This window comes from Cyprinodon variegatus, unplaced genomic scaffold, assembly GCF_000732505.1.
Source record: "Cyprinodon variegatus isolate N-32 unplaced genomic scaffold, C_variegatus-1.0 Scaffold71, whole genome shotgun sequence".
NCBI lineage: Eukaryota > Metazoa > Chordata > Actinopteri > Cyprinodontiformes > Cyprinodontidae > Cyprinodon > Cyprinodon variegatus.
The window spans coordinates 111,433-134,523 of record NW_015150524.1 but is presented as its reverse complement, the minus strand read 5'-3'; the positions used below and the strand labels follow the sequence as shown (position 1 = coordinate 134,523).

Below are 23,091 nucleotides of genomic sequence, written 5' to 3'. Positions count from 1 at the left end.
TATATATATATATATATATATATATAATATATGTATGTATGTATGTTTGTGTGTGTGTGTGTGTTTACAGCTACTGTATGTTATGCCATAGTGTTTTAGATTTGTATCTATAAAAAAGATTAAAATCTGTGTGTGCATGTGTCTTATTTCTCATTTTGCTTTGTGCACAGGTGGGGAGAGGACAGAGACTACAATGGGACACCAAGGAAATATTGGGTATTATTTCTTTTCTTTTTTTTTATTACACAAAGCCTATTCCAAGGGCTTATTATCATTCTCATAATAAAAGAATGCCGCATTGATATTTTTCATTGTCACTGCACCACTGTTTTCCAATGGGAAGAAATTAAAACCTTATTTTCTAAAGACATTTTTACATTTCCATGTTGAGCTATTCGTGAAGATGCTGAGTGATGTATTTTATCCTCAGATCGCTGCCAACTCCTGGGGAAAGAACTGGGGGGAGGATGGCTACTTCCGTATCGCTCGAGGAGACAATGAGTGCGAAATTGAAACATTTGTGATCAGCGCGTGGGGCAGAATCACCATGGAAGACATGCGCAATCATCACCACCATCATCGCCGCAGGCACATTTAAAAGACTTCATTGCTGCTGATCCCTGCTTTTTTTGCTCCACAGTGGAGAACATTATCATGTTCCTTCACCAACAAGCTGAAACCGTATAATAGGGGATCTATAAAAACACCAAGGAAATCCTTTTTCAGCAGAGCAAACTTCTGAATGTTTCTCTCTAGCTCAAGGTTGATGGCACCAAAAAAACAAACAAAAAGAAATAATTAGAAGCTTATCCGCTTTGCCTTGCACACCTTGAGTAACTTCTGCTCCAAAGATCACACATCCAGAATCCTAATGGCTTCTGACGGACCAAGCTCATATCAGAGGTGATGATGGATGAAGAAATTCACTCTACTACCTTCATATTTTAGGCTCTGATGGCTCTAAATCTATAATCCAGATAAAATGGACACTAAGAGCGGGACTGGAGTAAATGGAAACTTAAGAGTCAGATTACCAGACGTGAGTCCCTGTAAGTAGAACATGCCCTGCTTAACGATGCAACCTGATAGTACACAATACAATAGAAGACCCAATGACTTAGGCTGTCAGCTTATGTAACGAAAGCATTTGAACCCTTCTATGGCTGTGACACATATAGCAGGCTTCCCACAGAGATTTTGAATGATCGAGACAACAGGACATTTAATATATCAGATGTTTTAAAATAGTTGTCCCTTTTCAAAATTTCTATGAAAAAAAGAAATGCAGCTAAGAGTTGTTACTCTATACACCTACCATATTTTCACGACCATAAGGCGCACCGTACTAAAAGGCGCAGTCTCAGTTATGTGTGCCATTACTGTATTTAACACACACATAAGGCGCACCGGATTATAGGGAGCAGGTTTTATATACCGGTACATATACTCTATTACGTTTAAAGACCTCTACTGCGTATTTAAAAATAGAGCGGGAGCAAAACTGAGTATGTTTGTGCTTTATTCATGTATTTATTACAAAGTATTAATCAAACCTGGGAGCTGGCCGTGAGACAGACACATCGCTGATGACACAGAGCGCTGTGATCACTCCTCTGAAACAGTTTATTGACACATAAATTAACTTAAAATGCAGAAATCTGCCGGCAGAATATGTTCGCTTTTATTATCCTGGTGCCTGCAGTTTAGATTATTTAGATGAAAAACACCTACCAGCTGCCGCAGTAAACCGCGAGGAGGCGACCCGGCCAGAGGCTGCTGATGAATGGGATTCCTATTGACAGCGCACCGCTGTATGTAGGGGTCTGAGTGGCTCCAACAGAAAAAATATTGGAAGGCAGGATAGTAATCTGGATGAACTGACTGCAGTGATTAGGTTTTCAGGTGGACTTTCTCACTTAAAAACATATTAAAACTACTTTATTCCCACTGATCACAGCAAATATAGCTGCAAGGCAAAGAAAGGATAGAGTAGCTCCGCCCAACTCGCATCAGACACACTTTTGCACCTCGCAGCCAGAGCAGCACAGCTGCTTCAGCCGCGCGTCAGAACTAACTGGTACAAGCAGCAAAAATAAAGCAGCAGACGCAGTTTTGCTGCTCTTGCTGCGTCCGGTGTGAAAGCAGCATTACTTTGAATGGCCGGTTCACACCGATGTCGACCGGTTGAAGTTCCTTTGTCAGACCTCCCGGAATAACAGCAAGCACAGCGTTAATTTTTTTCAACATGTTTTTCACATCGCCTGTGAGATGGGCACGCATGGAGTCACAGATTAACAGCAATGGTGATGAGTGGAAAAAGTTACCTGGTCTCCTTACATACACCTCCCTCAGCCACTCTTTCATCATCTCCTCAATGAGGAGATGAGGAGTTCTGCATAAAGCACATACCTGTTCTTTTATACACAATCCACGCCCACACTTCCCCCTTTAACGTTCTCATGGTGGTCTCAAACGTCCACAGTAACAACACACATAGGGCGCACCGCACTATAGGGCGCGCCGCACATTTTGAGGGGAAAAAAAGATGTTTATATGCGCCTTATAGTTGCGAAAATACGGTAAATGGTTTGGCTGTTATCTAAACCTCAATGCAGCAATTAATTTATAAATGAAAGCAAAGATTCTTGATCCTACCAATTCTAATAAAAAGGTTAGTGGCTGCAGAACCTTGTTGAGGCAGAGCTATTCTCTGCAAATTCATTGTTTCAATTACAGTAACTGTTCTGTGTATAATGTTACAGTTTTTGTTGTGTTCATACATTAAAATTATATTTTATATATATGTTTTTAAAAAATCTGTGTATGAAACTCCTCAAATCTCTTCTTCTACTTTTATGTCAAGCTTTTTTAGTTTTAAAAGGTTTTGATCACTTGCTGCTAAATCTCCCTCTGTGCTTCTGTATTTGTCTTTAAATGTTTTATGTTAAACGGTGCTGTGCAGGTATTCACACTCCTTGAACTTTTTCATTTTTTCAGGTGAACTTGTATTTATTAAGATATTATGCGATAGTCCAACACAAACTTCAGCATAATTGCGAAGTAGAAAGAAAATTATGTCTGTTTTGTACAGCAGGGAAATCAGTATTGCCTCAAGTTCTCAGTTCTATTCCTGCTTAAGAAAAACATCCCTACAACATGATGATTCCACCGCCATGTTTTACAATGGATACACATTTTATTGATCAAAAACTGAAATTATGGTCTCCTCTGACCAGAGCAGCTTTTTTCACATCTTGGCTTGAAGAAAACAAGGTTTCATTTTAAAGATTTTAATATGTTCTACTCTTCCAGGAAGGCTGGACGGCAGTTGAGAGTGGATTTTGTTGTAAAAAAATACATCTTCTTTTAAAATGATCACTTCTCCTTCTGACCTTTCTGCTGTGTTTCTTGGTCTTCATGATGCCCAATATTGTTCTCTACCAAACATTTGAGGTCTTTACTGATAAGCCATATTTTTACTTTGAATAAATCACAGACAGGAGGACTCTACTTAGATTAACCTTTGAAGGTATTTGGTTGCAGTGGATTGTATTAAGCGGTAACAGAATGAGAGGGTTGAACTTAAATACATCACACAGATATTCAGATTTTTCTTTGTGTCAAAGTTTGAAAATCATGTGAAACTTTCTTTGAAGATACAGTTATGTTGTACTTTGATCATTTACCTTAAATCACAACTGAACACATTGAAGTTTGTGGTTGTAACCTGACAAACTGTGGAAACGCTTTAGTATTTGACTGTATGTAAAACCACCACAATAATGGATTAAAGTCTCACCTGCCTTTCTTTTGAAAAAAAGATCCCTTAAATGTTCCTTTATCATTATTTCTTCTTTATTCAGCTTCATCTAACTTGAAAAGAAAAACTCAGTTTGTTATTTCCTTGTATCTTAGATTACATCCTGGCTGTGCTTTTGCTTTGACTTCAAAAGGAATGTCTTTCTCATCCTGTCTTGTGATCTTTAAGGTCTTTTCGTCTCCGCTTCAGGCATGAATTGGCAGAAAGATGGAAAAGCACGGAGTGATGTCTGGATGGTCAAGCAATGTGCAATGCAGCACATAATGGAGGGATTACTGACGTGACTATTGAATGTCTCCTACTGAAGCTGTGTGTTAAGATAAAAAAAAAGCCAAGATTGAGACAGGAAAAAAAGCTGCTGAAACATAACAGTGACGCTTCAGTTTTATTCCTGGACAAAATGTACATTTTAATATCTGTCCTTGTTCTGTGTCCACTCAGAGTGCAAAATAATCCAATGAAAGTCAATGGACGTTTTTTTTTTTTTTTTTTTGAGTGTAAAGTAAGGGTAAGCTATGGCATACTTAACATGAAGTACAACAGCCCTGACTGAATCCTTGTGCCAGCTTTTATCTCTGTGTGGGTCAGCTAGGTAGGCAGTGCTGTCAAGGGCCGATTTCGAATTGGACAATCTCTAGCTCCTGGTCATCATGGGAAATGCTGTCTTACTTCAGGCAAAACCATACAGCTTTGTCCACTAGGGGAGCCAAAATCGACCAGACCTAAAAGTTCTTCAGAACTGCTCAAGTTTTCTCACCAATTTCCAAATGTTACTAATTGTGGCAGTGAGCCCAGGTGTCCTTAATTCAATCTATGCAGTACCTGTAAAACTTTAAAGGTATAGTGGAAGATTTTTGCTTTTTTTTTTTTTATCCCACCCTTTCAACTTAAAAAAATAAATGCACATGCACAACCCTGTACCCGCCCCTGAGAGGGAATGCCTATTAAACCCGTGCACGAGCCCATTTCCAGCAGTGATGTGAAATGGATTTTTCCAAATAGCATGCCAAACTTTACTTGTCGAGTAGAAACTTCGCAACCGAGGCCTCAGTAAGAAGCCTGACCTGTGCTTTCAGCGTACGCCATTGTGTGAAAGAATTTCCCAAAAACACTCTGCTCTTGTTTCTCTCTTCTGAGGCCTTTCCCTTCTTCGTAGACACTTTTTCTCTTACGACCCTCGGCCATTTTTATAGAACCGGGGTTGTAAAAGTGAGCTTCAACGACTGTCTGAAACTATAGCTCACCACACATATACGCCCGAAAGAGCGCATGTGCAGAAAACTATAGCCAACTGGGGGCGAGCACGTAATTTCACCAGTAGAGGGAGGCAGCAGACCAGCAGCTGATGGAGGGGGGGATGTTTTGAGGGGCTGTTTTCCAGAAAATGGGCTTTGGCGCTTTGATCTTTTGACAGGAACTCCAAATGCCTCAACAAACCAAGAGAGTTTGTACAATCGCATGTTCTCAACTTTGTAGGAAAAGTCTGGAGCTGATCGCTTCCAGAATGAAAGTTCATTAGGGAACAAAGTAAGGCCCAAAAAGACTTGGATAAGAGAGGTTGATGTGGATGAATTTCACTGCCCTTCATAGACTGCTGACCTTAACCCAAAATGACACCTTCAGAATTAATTAGACTGAGAACCAGACCGTCTCATCCAGCATGAGTCTGTGACCTCACAAATGTACTTCTGGAAACATGATAAAAACATTTGCATAAACTCATTCCTAAACATCATCAATAGCATTCCAGGAAAAGCTGCTGTTTCAGCTGCAAAGGATGGGCTAACATTATATTGAACCCATATGGATTAAGAGCGGGATGTTATTTGTTAATATATGAGTCAAAGCAGGTTAGCAAATACTTTTGACAATATATATTTTTCCCGTCATTTAAGGAACTTTGAATAGTGCTTTATAAGAAATAATATTTTCATCATAATGTATTCAGTAGGAAACATGAAAACATACCAGATTGAGTTTTAATTATTGTTTTCTGTTTAGGCACTGATTTTCTATTAGTGATAGGGAATGTATTATGATTTTTTTATTTAAAAAATATCCTTTAAGTTAATTTTGTAAGTGTCACTGGTGCCAGAGTCAGATGCATGCGAACGGCGCCTTGTCAGGTAAATGCCTGGGCTAATGTGCATGTCAACACGCCCCCAACCCCCATTCACCACGATAAATAATATTACTCAAGATTAAAGAGATAACTAAAATAAAATATATAGCTTTGTTGCTGTATTTTCTAGACTGCACTTACTGGATAATTTGATTTATTAGATAGTTTATCTATTTACAGCAGCCATTTTCAGCAAGTATGAAATACTGGATCTGTGTGCAGACGTCTTTACATGTCAGTTTCTGTGTCACAAAATAGCCAAACTAGTCATTACCTCAGCCTCCGCTCTCACTTTCTCTGGGCTGATGAAGGGAATTGAACAAATACCAGGCATGAGGAGGAAGCTGCATCTACTCAAAAAAGAAGTTAGATAATCAGTAGCTGGAGACCCCCACCCAGGTTTCCCCGATATGGGAACATGATCTTCTCCACATGTTCTACTTGAGAGTTTAATGTAGTTATCACAAACAGCTCTGTCCACTTTTTTCTTTTACCATCAATCTAAAGGCAAAGCAGAGTCTGGAAGCAGGAAGATGATAAGAACATCCTGCTGGACTGAAGCTAAAGCCTTTCCCAGAAACCTCAAAGCTATCTCTAATTATTGCTTTTACCTACTTTGTTTAAAATTATTAAAGGCAACAGGCACAAGACAAGCATACAGCACACAGACCTTTGTTATTTAATTCAAATTACACAATAAATGCTCCCTCAGAGTATTTCTCAGTAAAAGACTGTGCATTGAGATATTGTGTCTTCATCATATGAGGTTCAAATAATTCAGATTATACATTAATGATAAAAAAAAAACCTCTCTCTATAACACGTTTGTTAGCTTATTCAATGCAATATTCTAATTAAGTATAAATATACAAAAAAAAATTGCCACAGATTGAGGCCATGGTAGGCTGAGCTAGTGCTGCCATCTGCTGGCAAAAACAAGTCAAGCAGAGCATCAAAGTATCTCCATTGGATGTTGTGTCTTTATTGGGTGTGCCTTGATGCTGTCTGCTTGTTGATCCAAACAAAGAGTGTCCTTTGATTTCTGCAGACATCTAGCGTGGACTAGTTCCTCTCCTGCCCTCATATATTCTGTAGGCGCATATGTAGAAAATACCTGCAACAGACAGTACTTATATTGGTTTGATAGTTTGCATTAATAGCCTGGCTAATACCTCATAGGATGAAGAGATTAAGTTTTAAGTAATAATACATTTTGTCAATTCACACCTGCAAAGAATGTCATGAGCATGGCCACCCAGCCCAAGATGTATGACCAGGAGAAACGCCAGTCACCAAAGCGCTTTCCTAGGAAGTTCACCGTCACACCAGTGTAGATGGCCATAGCCAGTAGTACAAAGAAAGCTGAGAATCAAAATGTACATATCAGTCTTTCTGTGGCCCATTTACATTTCAAGATATCGAGTTTGACTTTATAATATTGTGAAATAATAGAAAAACTCACTGGAGATAAAAAACATGATTCCTGCAGCAAAGGAGCGGTTGAATCTTTCAAAGGAGGAGAAATGTGAAAATGACATGATGCTGGCGATAATGCCTGCAAAGCAGGACATTCCTGACAGAATCATGAAGGCCCTGGTGGCATTCCAGTAGCCTGGGAAGAAGCACAAAGAAATGTTATTTGAAAGTATACCCTCATCATAATTAGTTCATCCTAAAAAGAAACACAAATAGAATATAAAATGAATAAAATAAGTGCTATACTGTAAGTGCCAGATCATGAAAGTCATGCAGATCAATATGTCAAAAAACTTTAAGGTGGTTCAACTTTTTGATTATGTGGTGCCTTACAATAATAATATGGATAATATTCAATGAATTAATAATTCAGAAAATGTATTTTTCAGCAAAAGCAAGCAGTTTAGATATCCAGTGAAAACATGCATGGTAAGTTAGGGAGTTTTAAACAAGAAAATTTAAATAATCCAATAATCCTTATTAGTCAGTAAGTCAGTAAGCTTTATGGTGTTAAAAAAATGTTTATTATGTATAATATTGTTTGTTTGAAATATTTGTTAAGAAAGAATCAATCAAAAATAATTGTCACATCAAAAATAATAAAAAACAACAGAGAAAAGTCTACAAACTATATATATATATATATATATATATATATATATATATATATATATATATATATATATATATATATATATATATATCTCCAAACAGAAAGAACCCTTACCTATGCTGTCAGTCTGCATGTAGCACTTGTTGGACATGCAGTACCTCCAGAGACCCTGGTGGGCATAGTTTCCAGACAGACGATACTGCATCCAGTAGTCGGTGGCCGTGGAGACCACCAGCAGGATGTTACCGACGATGGCACATAACAAACCCCCACCCATGAAGCTGTACATCTTGAGCTGAGATAACGGGGCAGCACCAGGGGAACTGTGCAAGAACAGAGGCAAACTGCAGACACTAAAGAACAACTTGTTTAACAAAACTAAGTATTAACCTTTACTGAGGTCTCACAAAATCAGTTTAAAATCAAAACGTCTCCTAAGAAATGACTGCCTTTTCCCTTGTAGCAGCTTCTATTAGACTTGTTGTATTGTAACCCTATTATCTACATAAGATGTACATTTTTCAATTAATGGTTAAAGACAAACTTTTTTAATGGGGGTTACCACTTTTAAGCCCTTTGAGGATTTTTGGTAACCTTCCCTTACATGTTATTTATCCATGATAATGTATATGTTTCTCCCATAAAAACTAAAATAAACTAAACTAAAATACAAGATTTGAAACATTTTCACATTTGTGATTTGAAAAGGTAAACATTTGTCTATAGAATACAAATTCTTAATATGAAAACATATACCAGCAGCAGATTATCAAGCAGTTTTCAGAAAGATCTGGCAAAAAGAAGAAATATTTATGCATAACTGAGAAATGTTTGGTACAAACTGATGATAAAATCAATCCAAGGCCAATCATAAAAATTGGAAAAAAATGTTTTCTGCCTATAGGTCTATTATAAAATAATCAAAACTTTCTCTCTATTTGCAAGACAACCGTTATCATTGCACACTAAATCATCAGAAACTATTTTTACCTCTGCTTAATCGAAGACATTGCTCCAAAAGATGAACACGACTAAACCAAGCTAAACCAAACTTGCTTAAAAGCCACTTTTATGGCACTGTATCCTAACCCTGTTTGTTGTCATATATCAGTACTGTCAGGTTAAATCTTATTCTGCCATCCTCTGTCCAATCCTGCTCAGATATGGTTGTTGGAATCACACTCAGAAACACTCCCTTACCTTGCTTCTGGAAACTTTTCTCTCTCTCGACGTCCCACCTTGCAGAGGTAAAGAATGAAAAACAGAGAGGGCTCTTGCTCTCGTTGGGAGGGAGGTACGAGAAGAGAGTTTAACAAGCAAAAGGGTTATTCTCTTTTATTCTTTTGTTGATGGAGGCAAAAGCTTTTAGCGCCAGCACTGGTGATGGCTGTACTTGAATGAGAACCCTACAGTGCATGTGACCTGTGCATGTTAGTGAATCCCTAACGGGGCCTTAGTGAAGGGGTAATTCAGCGGTTCTTGAACCTTTTTTTGGAGATGGGGACATTTGTTTGTTTTTAAATGGTATATTCCAGAACTGGGGATGTGCATAGATATGCAGGACTAACAGTGTCAATGCAATTTGCTGAAATAAACACTTTTCTTTCAGGTCTGCTCCAAAGGGGAGTCACATAAAAAGTGAATGCCCTGTGGAATGGGGGCAACACAGGAGGGTTCAAAGCTAAAAACATTAATTTTACTCTAATACATACTTTAAGCTACCAATTAATTATCTAAAAAGAAAAAAAAAAAGAATAGAAATATCATTTAGTTCACTTTATCGAATTCTAAACAAAGAACCACTGACACAAGGCTAATTTCTATGGGCTTAATACTGACGGGAATGAGAAACATTTTCAATTAAAGGGAAAACAGAAAGAAGAGGTTAAAAGCAGCAAAAAACAATGCATAAAAAGATTACATGTATGATAATTATGGAAAAACCTAATGAAAACATATGTTAAGCCTGAAAAAATGACTATAAAGGGAAAAAACTGTCTGAGTGCAAAAAATGCAAACAAACATATACTCTGAAAAGATGGACGCTTTGCAGTACAAAATAAAAAAGATTTAATACATACAGACAAAAAAATGAGTCAAATCAAAGATAAAATGAACAATAAATCTCCAATCCTCACTGATTTTGGGTAGGTTAGGTATTGATTTAAAAAATCTTGGCAACAATATGTCACAATTATTAGGAAAAAGGAGGCTTGGCAGTGTTATAACATTTTTATTTGTAATATTCCAAACAGAGAGAGATCAAAAAGTGATTTTTTTTATTTTTGTATTATTATTTTAATTTTTTGTAAGAAAATGTTTTCAGTCGGTTGATTTGAAAAATTATTGACCTTAACAATATCCCATAAATGTAGCCCTTTTAAAAACAGCGTATAGCTCATACAATGGCTTACACTGTGTCAACTTATATTTTTTGTTAGAACAATTTAATATATTTTAACAATTTATTTTGCAAGCGTTTCACAGACGACATCCTACAGGAACTACTTGGATCGACCGGGGGAGAAAAAAGAAAAAAAAAGAAAAAAAATCGGTTGAACCTGGTTGGACTTGGTTTGAACCGGAAGCAAACATTAGACCCGAGCTGATCCATCGGCGGAGTAAAGATGGCTGAGCAAGGCGCCGCAGATCCTGTTAACAACAACAATAATAATAAACCCGAAGCCTCAGAGGGGACGATTATTAAGGTCACAGTGAAAACACCTAAGGACAAGGAAGAGATCGCCATCGCAGAGGACGCCTCTGTCACTCAGGTTGGTCGGATGCTGTTCACCGCTTCGCTCTAACGTCATGCCCACAACTTCGGCTACAAAGCTAAACCGTTAGCATGTGTCACCAGTCTTACCGGCTAACTGGGACTGTCTAACATAAAAACGGCTAATTAAAATCAATATATTATTAATTAGACTGCCATTTGGTTGGTTGCGTTGTTTGTGTGATTATCTCTTTGAAATAACGGCGCCAAGATTCGGAAATTGCTAACCGGTTAGCCAGTTAACAGCTAGCTGGGGAGCTAAGTTAGCTTGTTATTCGGACCTACTATGTAGCTAAACAAGTGTCAGCTGACGGGTGCGCTTTACGGTGCTAACTGTGAGAAGCCGTAACACTCAGACAGAACCATGGAAGTGGTTACAGATAGCTGATCAATTGTGTATCGCTTTCATTTCCTACTTTAGCTTCATAACCTCATTATAAAGTCCAAACTGGCTTTGAGTCTAGAACATTCTCATTGCTGCTCCTGAGTCATTCAGGCTTCTTGGGGATTTCTAGTATTCTCAGTGCTGCTGTTGGCTTGGTGACGGCCCCAGCTGGAAACACAGGGAGCTTTAATGTTATCACATCCAAAGCAGGTTACTCAGCGCGGCTTATTAGTGCAGCTTCTTAGTTAATAATAGATAATACCATCTGCTACATTTCGGGTATTTCATATGCTTTTTATTATATATATATATTTTTTAAACTATTCTATATATTTACTATTAAATCAATATAATATCACAAACACTGTTTAAATTAAATGGCTTTTGACAATAGGGTGACTCAGAAAGGACTTCCTAAAGTATAGGCATGCCACTTTAATTTCCGTTTAGCTCTAATAACATACTTTACTGAAACAAACAAAAAAAAAAAATGCTGTCTTTAAGAAGGTCCTCTTACAAACATATCTAAATGAAACATATTTGACCAGTTTTAGAAACTTTTAGATTGACTTAAACCTCAGAGCATGGCTGTGAAGGTCTTTAAAAGCTTTGTTTTTACAACCAATACATTTTGCCATCATCCTGCTCCTAAAATTTGGTATCCAATAGAAAACAAATATCAGACTGTAGCTTTCTCAATCTGCAGAGCCAACCCTTCCCCACCTGTTGCTGAAGACTCCACATCAGCTGTCGTATTTTGCATCGTAAACATAGAGAAATGTAGTAAATTTTAGGGTATGAAGACCAAAGTGAGAGCAAGATTTAATACTTATTAGAGAAATTAGAGATTGGAGAATACCATTAAATAAAGTAGATTTTATTTAACAAATTACAAACAACAAATGCTTTCTATTCTCCAAAATCCCTGGAACAGCCATCAAATGGGTTGTTAGGAAAGAGATTGATCCAACTTTTCTATATTGAGTTCCAATTTGCCACAATTATTGTTTTTATTTTATATGGGTTTTTTTTTAAGACCCACATTGCTCTGTATTTACCTGGTAGCTTTTTTATGTACACAAACTTTGCAGATAGAAATAAAGAACTAAAATACATTGTGATTTTTTTAACCTAATTTTATCATAAATAATTATTTTAACTTATACAGTTTGACAGCTGGAATAATAATAAATAAATAAAAAACGTAATGTTATTGATTTCACATTGGAGAAATTTACCTTTGCATTTAACCCTTCCCCTTGGGGAGCAGTGGGCTGCCATCGTGGGGCACCCGGGGAGCAATCGGGGGTTAAGGGTCTTGCTCAGAGCCCCACAGTGGCAGTCTGTTGGAACTATTACACAATTTCACAGGTTTACATTGTCCTTCTGAATGTATGTACTGTATTATATTTTGTGTGAACACTGTATGTGAAAACAAAATGCTTTGAAAATTCAAACAGAGTGAAGCACAAACTGTCTTCAGAAAAGCTTGATTTAAAAAAAAAAAGCCATGTACTTGTAAATAGGCAACTTTAAACAATTTATTTTTTTGACAGTTACCAGACAACAAAGGTGTTGATCAGCTTTCAGTCATTGGATGAAGATCTAACTGCATAGAATAATTGGTTTGCAAGTTGCATCTGAAAAGTATTAAGAATAGTTGTTAAATGTTGTTTGGACAGACAGCACACCCAGCTCATTAAAAGAGTTTAACATGATCCAGGGGCTTGTTTCATTCCATTAAAGGATAAACTCCTTGCAGTCACTGCATTGGCCATTATCCACTACCTCTGTGGTCTAAATGCCCAGGGATGACAGGTGGAATTGGCCTGAGATCAAGTCATGGAAAAGGACAACGAACCCAAGCACACCAACAGCAAAACTGCAGCGTAATGGCTGAAAAAGAAAAGTATAAAGATGTTGCAATCCGTTAGTCAAAGTCCAGACCTGAGCCTCTTGCTCTAAATGCTGGGGTGCAACATTAGGACACCACTGTAAAAATTATAATAAATAAATGCCCTTAATATAAATCTAGATTAACTGGGGCTCTACTTTGAAAGAAACTATATCCTTATCTCTCTATAATAACATCAGTCTGATAAGGTCATACATTGGGTCTGTTTGTAGTACCTGTTGTTTTTAAGGGCCTATTATTATTCAACTGCGTTTTTAATATATTGTTTTTTAACCCCTATTACGCTTTTAATCTTTATTTTTTGCATTGTCTTTTATAACCATTAAAAAGGACCATTAAAAAACTTTTTTTAAACTAAAGACTTCCCTTTCTTATAGTTGTTAATCATATTTAACTTGCTATTGCTAAAGCCTGAGAACAGTCATATCCAAATACTCTTTGGATCAACTTTCTTGTTGCCAAATGGATCAAACTTTTAAGGTAATCATGCTGATGTTGTGGTTAGTCTCTATGGTCTGAATATTAAGACCTAATCACATGATGAATTTGTTCTAGTTACTTCCCGTGGTATGGTTTAGATGGGTCCACTTTAAAGGGTTTCAGTCAGATGGAAACAGAAACAGAAAATGTTTTTTTTTTTTAAGTTTAAATCAATTGTTTCCCTGCAATAAATACTTATAGCTTAGATATGTTTTACTTAATATCTGTGGGGAACATGTAATATATGCCTCAGCCTCCAGTGGTGCTCACTGGTAAATATAAAAATGTGATGGTGTGTTACTATTATCCCCCCACAAGATGTCACCAAAGCGTTCCACTGCTGATTTTCTTTGGTTTTAGTGTTTGCATTTTTTTTTTTGTTTTTAACATCCCAATTTCTGTTTCGTTTTGTGTTATAAAATTAATTCTTGATATTCAGAACTTTTTTCATTACTTAAATGGAAACAGAAGATTGGGCTTTGGATAAAATTTATCCAAAGCCCAATCTATTTGAACAGAAAAAAGTGATCAAAACTGGAAAATGAGACACAACTTAGTTTCTTTAATCGGACACTACATTGAGACGGTTTTACAAATGCATTATTTTTGATGTATATAATAAAATGAAATGTCTTAATTTTAAAGATAAAACCAGAAAAGCTTTATTACATTTCTTGTCATGTTGCTATAAAGTTCATGAATTGAACTCGTAATGATGGGCGTCTAGAAGACTGTGAGCCATCTGTTAGCCAGGTGACTCAATGAGCAACAAACAATTGTAGGAGACTTTAATCCATGTAAATACTGATCACTGTTGGAATTTGGAAATATCTTAAATCATAGCAACTGTCAAAAGGGATTTTTACGTGTCTCTTTTTTTAACAATTAGCCCTTTCTGTTCGTCATTAAAAACACTAAACAGCTTAACTGGAGAGCTATTTTAATGATCTTACTGTCACTTCATTCTAAAGCCTTAATGGTTTTTTTGTTTTGTTTTTGTATTTGCTGTCTTCCAGTTTAAAGAGGAGATCTCAAAGCGATTCAAAGCCAAACAGGACCAGCTGGTTTTGATTTTTGCAGGGAAGATCTTGAAGGACGGCGATAGTCTGAGCCAGCATGGCATCAAAGATGGCCTGACAGTACACCTCGTCATTAAAACGGCACACAAGTATGGACGCAGTTTTGTAGACATTTTTTTTAGGCTTGTATGTAATTTATTGCCGTTGCTTTAACCTTTTTTCATGTGACCCTAAAATTTTCTCTTTAGGACAGCAGATGGCGGTAGCACCTCAGCCTCTAGTTCAGCCTCCACTCAGGTAGGTAGCAGCTCCACCTCTAGTCCAACCGCCAACCCTGCCTCCACAGCAGGCCCCACCGGGTCAGGTCCTGCACCCACACAGACGCCTAATATAATGAGTGAGTCAGCCTGTTTATTACTTATAAAAACACTCTACTGGGCAATATTCAATACCTAACCAACGTTTACCCTCTCCAGGTGGCTTTGGTGACCTGGCCGGTCTATCTGGTCTGGGTATGGGCTCGGGTAATTTCATGGAGCTGCAGCAGCAGATGCAGAGGCAGCTCATGTCCAACCCAGAGATGCTCTCTCAGATCATGGAGAACCCGTTGGTACAGAACATGATGTCCAACCCCGACCTGATGAGGCAGATGATCATGGCCAACCCACAGATGCAGCAGCTGATGGAGCGCAACCCTGAGATATCCCATATGCTTAATAATCCTGAACTCATGCGACAGGTGAAGAAAAATGAAGCTTTAAGAGCTGGGGAAAATTCTGATGCTTCAATCTGATAACGATCATAATAAACATTTGGTCTAGTATTTCTCATAAAGCCTCTGTCTGCTATGCTTTCCTTCCCTTTTAATCCTGCCTCCCAGACCATGGAGCTTGCCAGAAACCCAGCCATGATGCAAGAAATGATGCGAAACCAGGACCGCGCATTGAGCAACCTGGAGAGCATTCCAGGAGGTTACAACGCATTGAGGAGGATGTACACAGACATCCAGGAGCCCATGTTCAGCGCAGCAAGAGAGCAGGTATCTGTGAGGAAATATTACAGATCACTGAGTCAGCCAGGACTTTGATCTGTTTTCAGAACCAGCTTTATTAGCCAAGTTTGTTGCACAATCAAGGAGGTTCACTGAAACAGTCTGTTATTAGTTGAAGTTTGTGAAAACCTGTGTAACAATGAAACCATTTTCCTGTAGTTTGGAAACAACCCGTTCTCAGCTCTCGGTGGATCCTCTGAGTCTGGCGCTCAACCGTCGCGGACAGAGAACCGAGAGCCCCTACCTAATCCATGGGGGCCCCCAAATTCTTCGAACCCATCTGAGAGCGGAGGGGGGACCACAGGTAGCACCAGTACTTCGGGGACCACCAACCCGAGTGTGTCCAACCCTCTCGGCATCAATCCTGGGAGCCTTGGAAATGGTGAGCTGGAGGAGTTTGCTAGTGTTTTATTTCAACATAACACACCTGACTTATTTAGATAATTAAACCCTCCCAATATTTCACCTCTAAAGAATTCTGTCTAAAAGTGCCAACTATAACTGTAAACTAATTTCATGATTCCCATACCTGGAAGTGCTTTCTTTAACCTCAAACGTTCATGTCAATGTTAGAGACTTTTCTTTTAAGGTAGGAGATGAAGTAGTTCTTGTTGTTACCGTGTTATAATAACTTAGTTGATTAATAAAGCAGTTAGGAGCTACTGCCACCCTAACATTTCCTTTTCAGCTTTCTATAGATGCAAAACTCAAAGGTGTCTTTAACAGCTATTTAAAGTGACTGGGATTTATTTACTACACTTTATTTAGAAACACACCAGAGCTAAACTGCTTACATTTTTAAGCACAGGCTGGGATCTTTGAAATTTTGATTTTATTTGTCAAAATTTATACAAAAAATGGGTACTACTATATTAGGCATTGGGACTTTATCAAAATAATACATGGTAACTCATAGACATAAAATTGAATCTGCTAAATTTGCCACAGGTTATTTGTTATAGTTTTTAGTTTTAAAGCTTTCAGTTGAAGGGTGATTAAAGCAGGATTGTGCAGTGATATCCTGTAATTCCTGTGAATCAGGTTTTGGATTTTTCCTGTTTTTCATCTGCTGAGCTTGGTGTGTCGTTACATCCTTGTTTGGATTTGTCCACTTGTGAAGCTGTTCCCATTTGTACTGCAGGCATGTTCAACAGTCCAGGAATGCAAAGTCTACTTCAACAGATCTCGGAAAACCCTCAGCTGATGCAGAATATGCTATCTGCCCCGTATATGCGCAGCATGATGCAGTCACTGGCTCAAAACCCAGAGTTAGCCTCACAGGTGAGAATCTAAAGGATGTATTTACACACATGCATGTGTGCACATTATTACCTTTTCATTCTTTGGGGTACAAATGTGTCTTTCTCCATTTTTTTTTTTTTTCCTGTACTTACACTGGTTTAAATTCTTTGCGATCCAACATAACCTGTAACATTTAACATTTCTGTTCAGGCAGTGTAGACTGCTAACTCAGCCACATGATTTATGCCTTATATTTTTTCTCTCATCCAGGTAATGATGAATAATCCATTGTTTGCTGGAAACCCACAGCTGCAGGAACAGTTTAGAGCTCAGCTGCCCGTTTTTCTGCAGCAGGTATAATTTTTTTTTCTTTTCCTTCTTTCATTCCCTCTTCAATCACAACCTTCCCAGCTTAGGAATTTGATTGCGCCGCTCCTTAAACTAACTTAATCCTGTTTGTTTAGGAAAATGAAATCATTTCTTTTTACCACCTTCTACCACTTTTATTTAAAGCCAATTTTAACACAGTGTTGCTATGAAGCTGAATTTCATCAATTAAGTTTTTCTTCTGTAACTAATTTAAAGTAAAAATAAGAATAAGACGAAATAGAAAAAAAATCTGTCACTGGGGATCCAGACATTTGAATTAAGAAAGCCTCCTGGAGAGGTGGCGAAACGTCTTCAAATCTTGAAAACCAAGTCCAGTGGATATTTTTTGAATTTTTACGGAAAATATCTTGAAAACCAAGTCCAGTGGATATTTTTTGAATTTTTACGGAATGACTATGACCTGGATGACTGAGAACCTTCATCAGCATACAAATATTTATCTTTTTTATTTGTTTTTTAATAGAAATATAAAGTCTTTTAGTTTCAGTTGTTGATCCAGCGTAATGTACGTTTGATAGGTTGTATCTAAGTGGGATAAGATATTACAATGTTTAACAAATCCTTCCCATATCTAGCTGTTTTTTTAGTCTTATAGGTCAAACTGCTAAAATGTGCCTGTTTTTCAGATGCAGAACCCTGAAGCCCTTTCAGTTATGACCAATCCCCGGGCCATGCAAGCTCTAATGCAGATCCAGCAGGGCCTTCAGACGCTGCAAACAGAAGCCCCCGGCCTTATGCCCAGGTATGCCTTCTCTTTTCCTGCACAAATACACATTTTAAATAAAGGCTTTTCATTTAATTATTTTTTTCTTTTGACCCAGTTTGATGACAGGTGGAATTCCAGGAGTGCCCACAGCAGGCGCTGTTCCCGCAGAGAACCCTGCCTCTCCCCCCAGCAGTGCTGCAACAAACCCTGCTCAGCAGCAGCTGATGCAACAGATGCTCCAGATGTTTGCTGGAGGAGGTGGAGGAGGAAGCGCAACGGTACACAACCACAGAAAAACAATTGTGTTGTGGTACAGGAAATGTTGTTGGTTATATTTAAATCTTTATGGACTGTTTTCCTTTAGACCCAAACCCCAGAGGTGCGGTTCCAGACCCAGCTCGACCAGCTGAACGCCATGGGCTTCATCAACCGTGAGGCCAACCTGCAGGCCCTCATTGCTACTGGAGGAGACATCAATGCCGCTATCGAGAGACTGCTGGGTTCACAGCCCTCGTAAACATACAGTACCATAATGACATGCAGACATCCTCACAAACACACGAATAACACGTAACACACCCAAAATCCAGAGAGAACCAACAGAAATGTATGTGTATTGTCCCAAATGTTGCAGGAGAAATTTGGGCAAGAACTGAAAGACCCTCATTCTTCATCTGTTCTAAGATCATTCCCTCCCCCCACCCCCCTTCGCTTTTCATGTTCAGCAACATTCAACCAGCTTCACCCGAAAAGTTCTGCTGTAGGGGTCGGACTGAACCACTCTGTCCTCAGAGGGTGTACTGATGTGAAGGTGAAAGGGACTCCCGACCATTTGTTTTTTCTTTTCTTTCATTTATTTTTTCTTTCACAACAATCTAAAGTAGCACTCTGTAGGCAAACATTTACATTAAACAGATGCAACACGTGCGACATGACAGGCGGTTGGCTTTGTGTCGTTCCTAAGAGGCAGGTTGGTATAGTCTTCTGGTCTATAGGCCGTAATCCTGAAAGTCATCAGGCTTTCAGACTTCCCGGCCTCCTTCCCTCCATCTTCTCAACCATCTCCACACACAGCTGGTTTTGCCCAACCGCTTTCACTATTTATTGCAAGCGCCTTCCACATTTTCATCCTCAAAAACTTTTAATTTGTCTCTCCGGATCAAAGTGCCCAGATGTAATCGCAGTGTCTTTTAAAAATTGCCCCCAGCTCCCTGAGTCCGCCATTGCTTGTCCCGTTGTCCCGCTCCAACCAGTGAGCTCATTCTTGGGAAATACCAGCTTCATTCAGTTGGGAAATGAGACTTCCTCCATCTCTGATTAAACTCTCATTCCAAACTGGAACCCTATTTGTTTTTCACATCCGCATCCCTGAAGCACAGGCTGCTGTCAAACCATCCTTTTTATTTGGATTAAAATTTGATTAATCCTTCTGTTATCTCATTCTGTTTGAGATACAGTTAGTACCTAGATATGATCTTGATTTATTTCACATAAATTACATGTGGAAATCACCCGAGTCAAAATATGACATAATGGAAAGGCTTTAAGATAACTGTTCATATGGTGGAACCGTTCTTTGCTCCAATCAAAAAAAAATCTAGGTTGTTATTATTATTTTTATTACTACATTTTTTTTTTTCCTTTTTGAAATTCTCAGCATTTGTAGTTGTGGTGAACTTGGCAACTGCTTCAATAGCTTTGCTTTGTCTGTTGACCTCAGCTGAATTAAAATAAAGAAATCCATCTCCCAGTTGATAATGTTGGAACTAACTTTTAACAGTACTGTACTAAAAAAAAGTAATAAATCATGGTCAAAAACCGTTAGCCCCTGTGTCATTTTGATTACAGAGTGGTGATGGCCTACAGGTTTAAAGGTTCTGCAATGTTGTTTGTGAAATAAAAGATTATATTTGCCTTGTACTTTGTTTTTGATATATAACGGTAAGTAATCTGGCTGTCTTCACTGCCTGCAGAAGTATGGACATTAATTAAAATTTTCTATCCACATCCGGATGCTGAGCCTTGAAAAACATATTCAGGCTCTTTTTACGTTTTGTAATATTAAAACCTCAAACTTCAATGTGTTTTATGTGAAAGACTAAAAACCTCATGTAATAGTTGGAAAGTAGAATGGAAAGAGCAAGTGTTTATAAATATCAAGGGTCAAAGAAATCTAGTTTAGGTCTTAAATTTTAAATTTTCATCAGATGTCGCCTAATGTATAAAGTTAATCTTTTCTTTTTAAACTTTTGTCCTTACACTGTCACAGTACAGAGTAATGAAATTCATTATGCACTATTAACTCATCCCCTTGGGGAGCAGTGAGCTGCCATTGTGCAACTCAGGGACCCAGACTTGAACTCAGAACCTCTGAGACCCAAGTGCAACGCTCTTACCGCTAGGCCACCACTTCCCTTAGAACTCAGCATCTAGCTGAGTTCCAAGACGAGGAACTCAGCTGGACGCAGTTCTGAAACAATATTTCAAGCTTTGAACAGAGATTTTAACAATCCTTTGACTGAAAATGGAAATCAGAAAAGCAGCTAATGAGTCCAACGTAACAATGGAAGAGATTTAGAGATCTGCTACTACGGCAGCCAGTATATTTCCAATATGAGAGTGTGGCAGGAGGATGGCTAATGTTGAAACAAAACTAAAAGAATCCTTGTTATGAAGTTTGCACACACACTCAAAAAAAATTCCATCACAACCCGTTAACAACGCTGTCCCACAGTGAAGCACGGTGGTGGCAGTACTGTGTTTAAGAGGTGCATTTTTTCCAGCCAGGTTGAGGTTGGAGGGACCTAAACACTGACCAATTCTGGAAGAAAAGCTGTTTGGAGCCCCAAGACATTTGACTGGTTTTGGAGGTTCATGCTGCTGCAGTACAACAGAACTAAAGATATAATCAAAGCATGTTTTTGTGTAAGAATTGCAGGTCAGTTTTGATTTTTTTATCAATGTAAAAACAAAAAATAAAGATTAGATTTTTGAAACACATTTTACTGTTTCAAAAGTAGAGCTGCTATGATTTTTTTTTAAGTTCTAGAAAGTCAGGGAAACATCCACTTCCAAGCATGATGGGAAACCCTTCACAGTTATGAATGTCCATAAATCTGACTTTAGACAAGTGTCAAACAATTAACCTTAAAACTGTTTAATAAAACTAATTTCATTAAATCATATGTCTTATCTTTAACACTGGTATGTATTATTTAAAACATGCTTCCCCCCAAAAAAATGGGATTGTTGATAATTCACAATTACTTCAAGAAAGTACAGAAACAAAAATTTAGTACTTGATATAAACTTGAATTTCTTTATAGTTATTTTTTTTACTATAAATAAAAACAAAAATTGGTTGCACACATTTAAATCTATTGTGCATTTTCTCCGGTCCATATGGATGCAGATTTGCATACATGCCAAAAAAACAAAAACAAACCTGGATACATCCCCTCTGATATTTGAATAAATGTCCCCTAGCAGTTTGCAGATTGGGATCATAGCATAACACTGGCAGGAAGTTTGGTCACTCTTCTAACCAGATATGGAAGCATTCCTTTGGTTTTATTTTCAGTATATGGAACTAACTTTTAAGCATGAATTTGTTAGATTCATAACTAGAATGAAGTAGTAATACCTCTTTAAAACTTTTCAATAACAAATGTTAAACACAATTGATTGCCAGTAGTAAGTTGCATATTTGTGTTAGAACAGGTTTTAAGAATACCCTTTAACATAAAGATTTGTTTCCAGATTACATGTTATGCATTCAGGTGAGACAAAGATGATCTTTGGCCACAGTGCTGGGTCGATGCCTAGCTTTTGAACCCATAAACTCACTATTTTCTAGCGTTGTGATGGCACCATTATGCTTTGGAAGTTTTTGTTAGCATCACTAAAGGCCAGAACACACTGGTTGCGTACGACTTTAATCTCCGATACGATTTTTTTCCATGTCGCACTGACTGCGTAGGAAGAGGCTCTAATTAGATAGATATTACTTTCACTTCTGTCACTGTTCCACTCAAAACAATTTCCCACATTTGACTTGGACAAATTGTGAAAAGTTATTATAAAAAATTTAAAACCCGGCTTATCTATAAAGTAAACCCCCACTTAACCAGTCTGTGCAGCATATCTCAAACCAGAACAGATGTTTATAGGCAATGCCTATAATAAAAACTTAATGAGATCTACGTCTAATAAACGGCATGGGACTGCCTCACACAAGGTGGATAGAATTATAGAGAACTACCTTTAGATTTATCAAATCCCTACCCAAATATGCAACTAGATGGAAAGAATGCTGATCCTGGAAAAAAAAAAACATCAGATCTGGATTGGACTGGAAAAGGCAGGCTTCTGGGATAGCCCTGATTTTGATCCTGTGGAAAGTTAGATGGAGCTAGACTTAAAGAAAGAGTTCTTGCATGTTGTACATCAAAGCCAGAGTTATTCTAGAAAATGTACCGTAATAATCGCTACAGATAACTGTGGTTTTACTTCAACTTTTGAAAGAAAATGTTAACAAAATGAGGATGCATAAAGTACGTTTGTAAGTATTTTAAGCTGAATCCATTATGTTGATACTGTGGGTGGACAACAGAAAATCTCCCATTAACCTGATTCTTAATTAAAAAATTTATCAAAGTTTTGGTTTTGTTATTCCTTAAACTATTGTGTAAATAAGTGATTAAAAGCCAAACATTAATGACCTTCAAGCATATGATGACCATATATTTGCTAAAAAGAACTTACCTCTTTACATATAAGCCTGACACATCATTATAAGCATTTTACCATTTACAATTAATTTATTAACCATAAAAATAGCTTGCGTTATAATAAGAACATGGAAATGGGAGCATCAGGTCAAACCGAGCTGTTCTTCCGGCCTAGTAAACATGAGACCGGTGGTCAAAGGGTGACGTGTCCCAACTCACACACATCCACCTGCAGGGTGAGGTTTATTGTCATACAAATGAGTCTGGGAGTGCAGCAGAGGGTGGAGTCTGTTTCTGCGAGCGGTTCTACCTGTTCCACCTGCTCTCCTTCCTCCCGGCCCTCCTTTGGGTGTCAGCTGATGAGCA

The 23,091-nt window shown here is 37.9% G+C and overlaps 3 protein-coding genes across 4 annotated transcripts in view; 2 read left to right on the top strand and 1 right to left on the bottom strand.

Moving 5' to 3' along the window:
* Positions 1 to 1,103, top strand: part of tinagl1 (tubulointerstitial nephritis antigen-like 1) — a 29,356-nt gene extending 28,253 nt beyond the window's left edge. The window contains exons 11-12 of the mRNA XM_015372267.1: positions 171 to 216; positions 431 to 1,103. Of these exons, the coding sequence (XP_015227753.1) occupies positions 171 to 216; positions 431 to 598 (214 nt within the window). The 3' untranslated portion in view covers positions 599 to 1,103. The remainder of the gene's footprint in view (positions 1 to 170; positions 217 to 430) is intronic.
* Positions 1,104 to 6,878: 5,775 nt separating this feature from the next.
* On the bottom strand, positions 6,879 to 9,463 carry LOC107083256 (lens fiber membrane intrinsic protein-like). Of its 2 annotated transcripts, none has more exons than XM_015372293.1 (5): positions 9,232 to 9,463; positions 8,146 to 8,354; positions 7,405 to 7,554; positions 7,170 to 7,304; positions 6,879 to 7,056 (listed from the first exon to the last, which is right to left on the bottom strand). In XM_015372293.1, the coding sequence occupies exons 2-5, from the start codon at positions 8,318 to 8,320 to the stop codon at positions 6,995 to 6,997; spliced, it is 522 nt and encodes a 173-aa protein (XP_015227779.1). In that variant the 5' UTR covers positions 8,321 to 8,354; positions 9,232 to 9,463; the 3' UTR covers positions 6,879 to 6,994. The 2 variants fall into 2 exon arrangements, with proteins under 2 accessions (XP_015227779.1, XP_015227778.1); XM_015372292.1 differs by lacking the exon at positions 9,232 to 9,463 and adding an exon at positions 9,022 to 9,196.
* A 1,153-nt stretch (positions 9,464 to 10,616) lies between these two features.
* Positions 10,617 to 18,930, top strand: ubqln4 (ubiquilin 4). The gene is made up of 11 exons (XM_015372393.1): positions 10,617 to 10,805; positions 14,604 to 14,755; positions 14,855 to 15,003; positions 15,083 to 15,345; positions 15,487 to 15,645; positions 15,817 to 16,039; positions 16,799 to 16,938; positions 17,170 to 17,253; positions 17,916 to 18,031; positions 18,111 to 18,273; positions 18,360 to 18,930. The coding sequence occupies exons 1-11, from the start codon at positions 10,659 to 10,661 to the stop codon at positions 18,510 to 18,512; spliced, it is 1,749 nt and encodes a 582-aa protein (XP_015227879.1). The 5' UTR covers positions 10,617 to 10,658; the 3' UTR covers positions 18,513 to 18,930.
* The last annotated feature ends 4,161 nt before the right edge of the window (positions 18,931 to 23,091 follow it).

Coding starts and splice junctions, on each gene's coding strand:
- ubqln4 (XM_015372393.1), top strand. CDS start 10,659: ATGGCTGAGCAAGGCGCCGCAGATCCTGTTAACAACAACAATAATAAT. Junction 15,346..15,486: donor ATCCTGAACTCATGCGACAG/GTGAAGAAAAAT, acceptor CCTGCCTCCCAG/ACCATGGAGCTTGCCAGAAA. Junction 16,040..16,798: donor TCCTGGGAGCCTTGGAAATG/GTGAGCTGGAGG, acceptor TTTGTACTGCAG/GCATGTTCAACAGTCCAGGA.
- LOC107083256 (XM_015372292.1), bottom strand. CDS start 9,041: ATGTCTTCGATTAAGCAGAG. Junction 8,355..9,021: donor ATGTCTTCGATTAAGCAGAG/GTAAAAATAGTT, acceptor GTTCTTGCACAG/TTCCCCTGGTGCTGCCCCGT. Junction 7,057..7,169: donor GCTCATGACATTCTTTGCAG/GTGTGAATTGAC, acceptor TGTCTGTTGCAG/GTATTTTCTACATATGCGCC.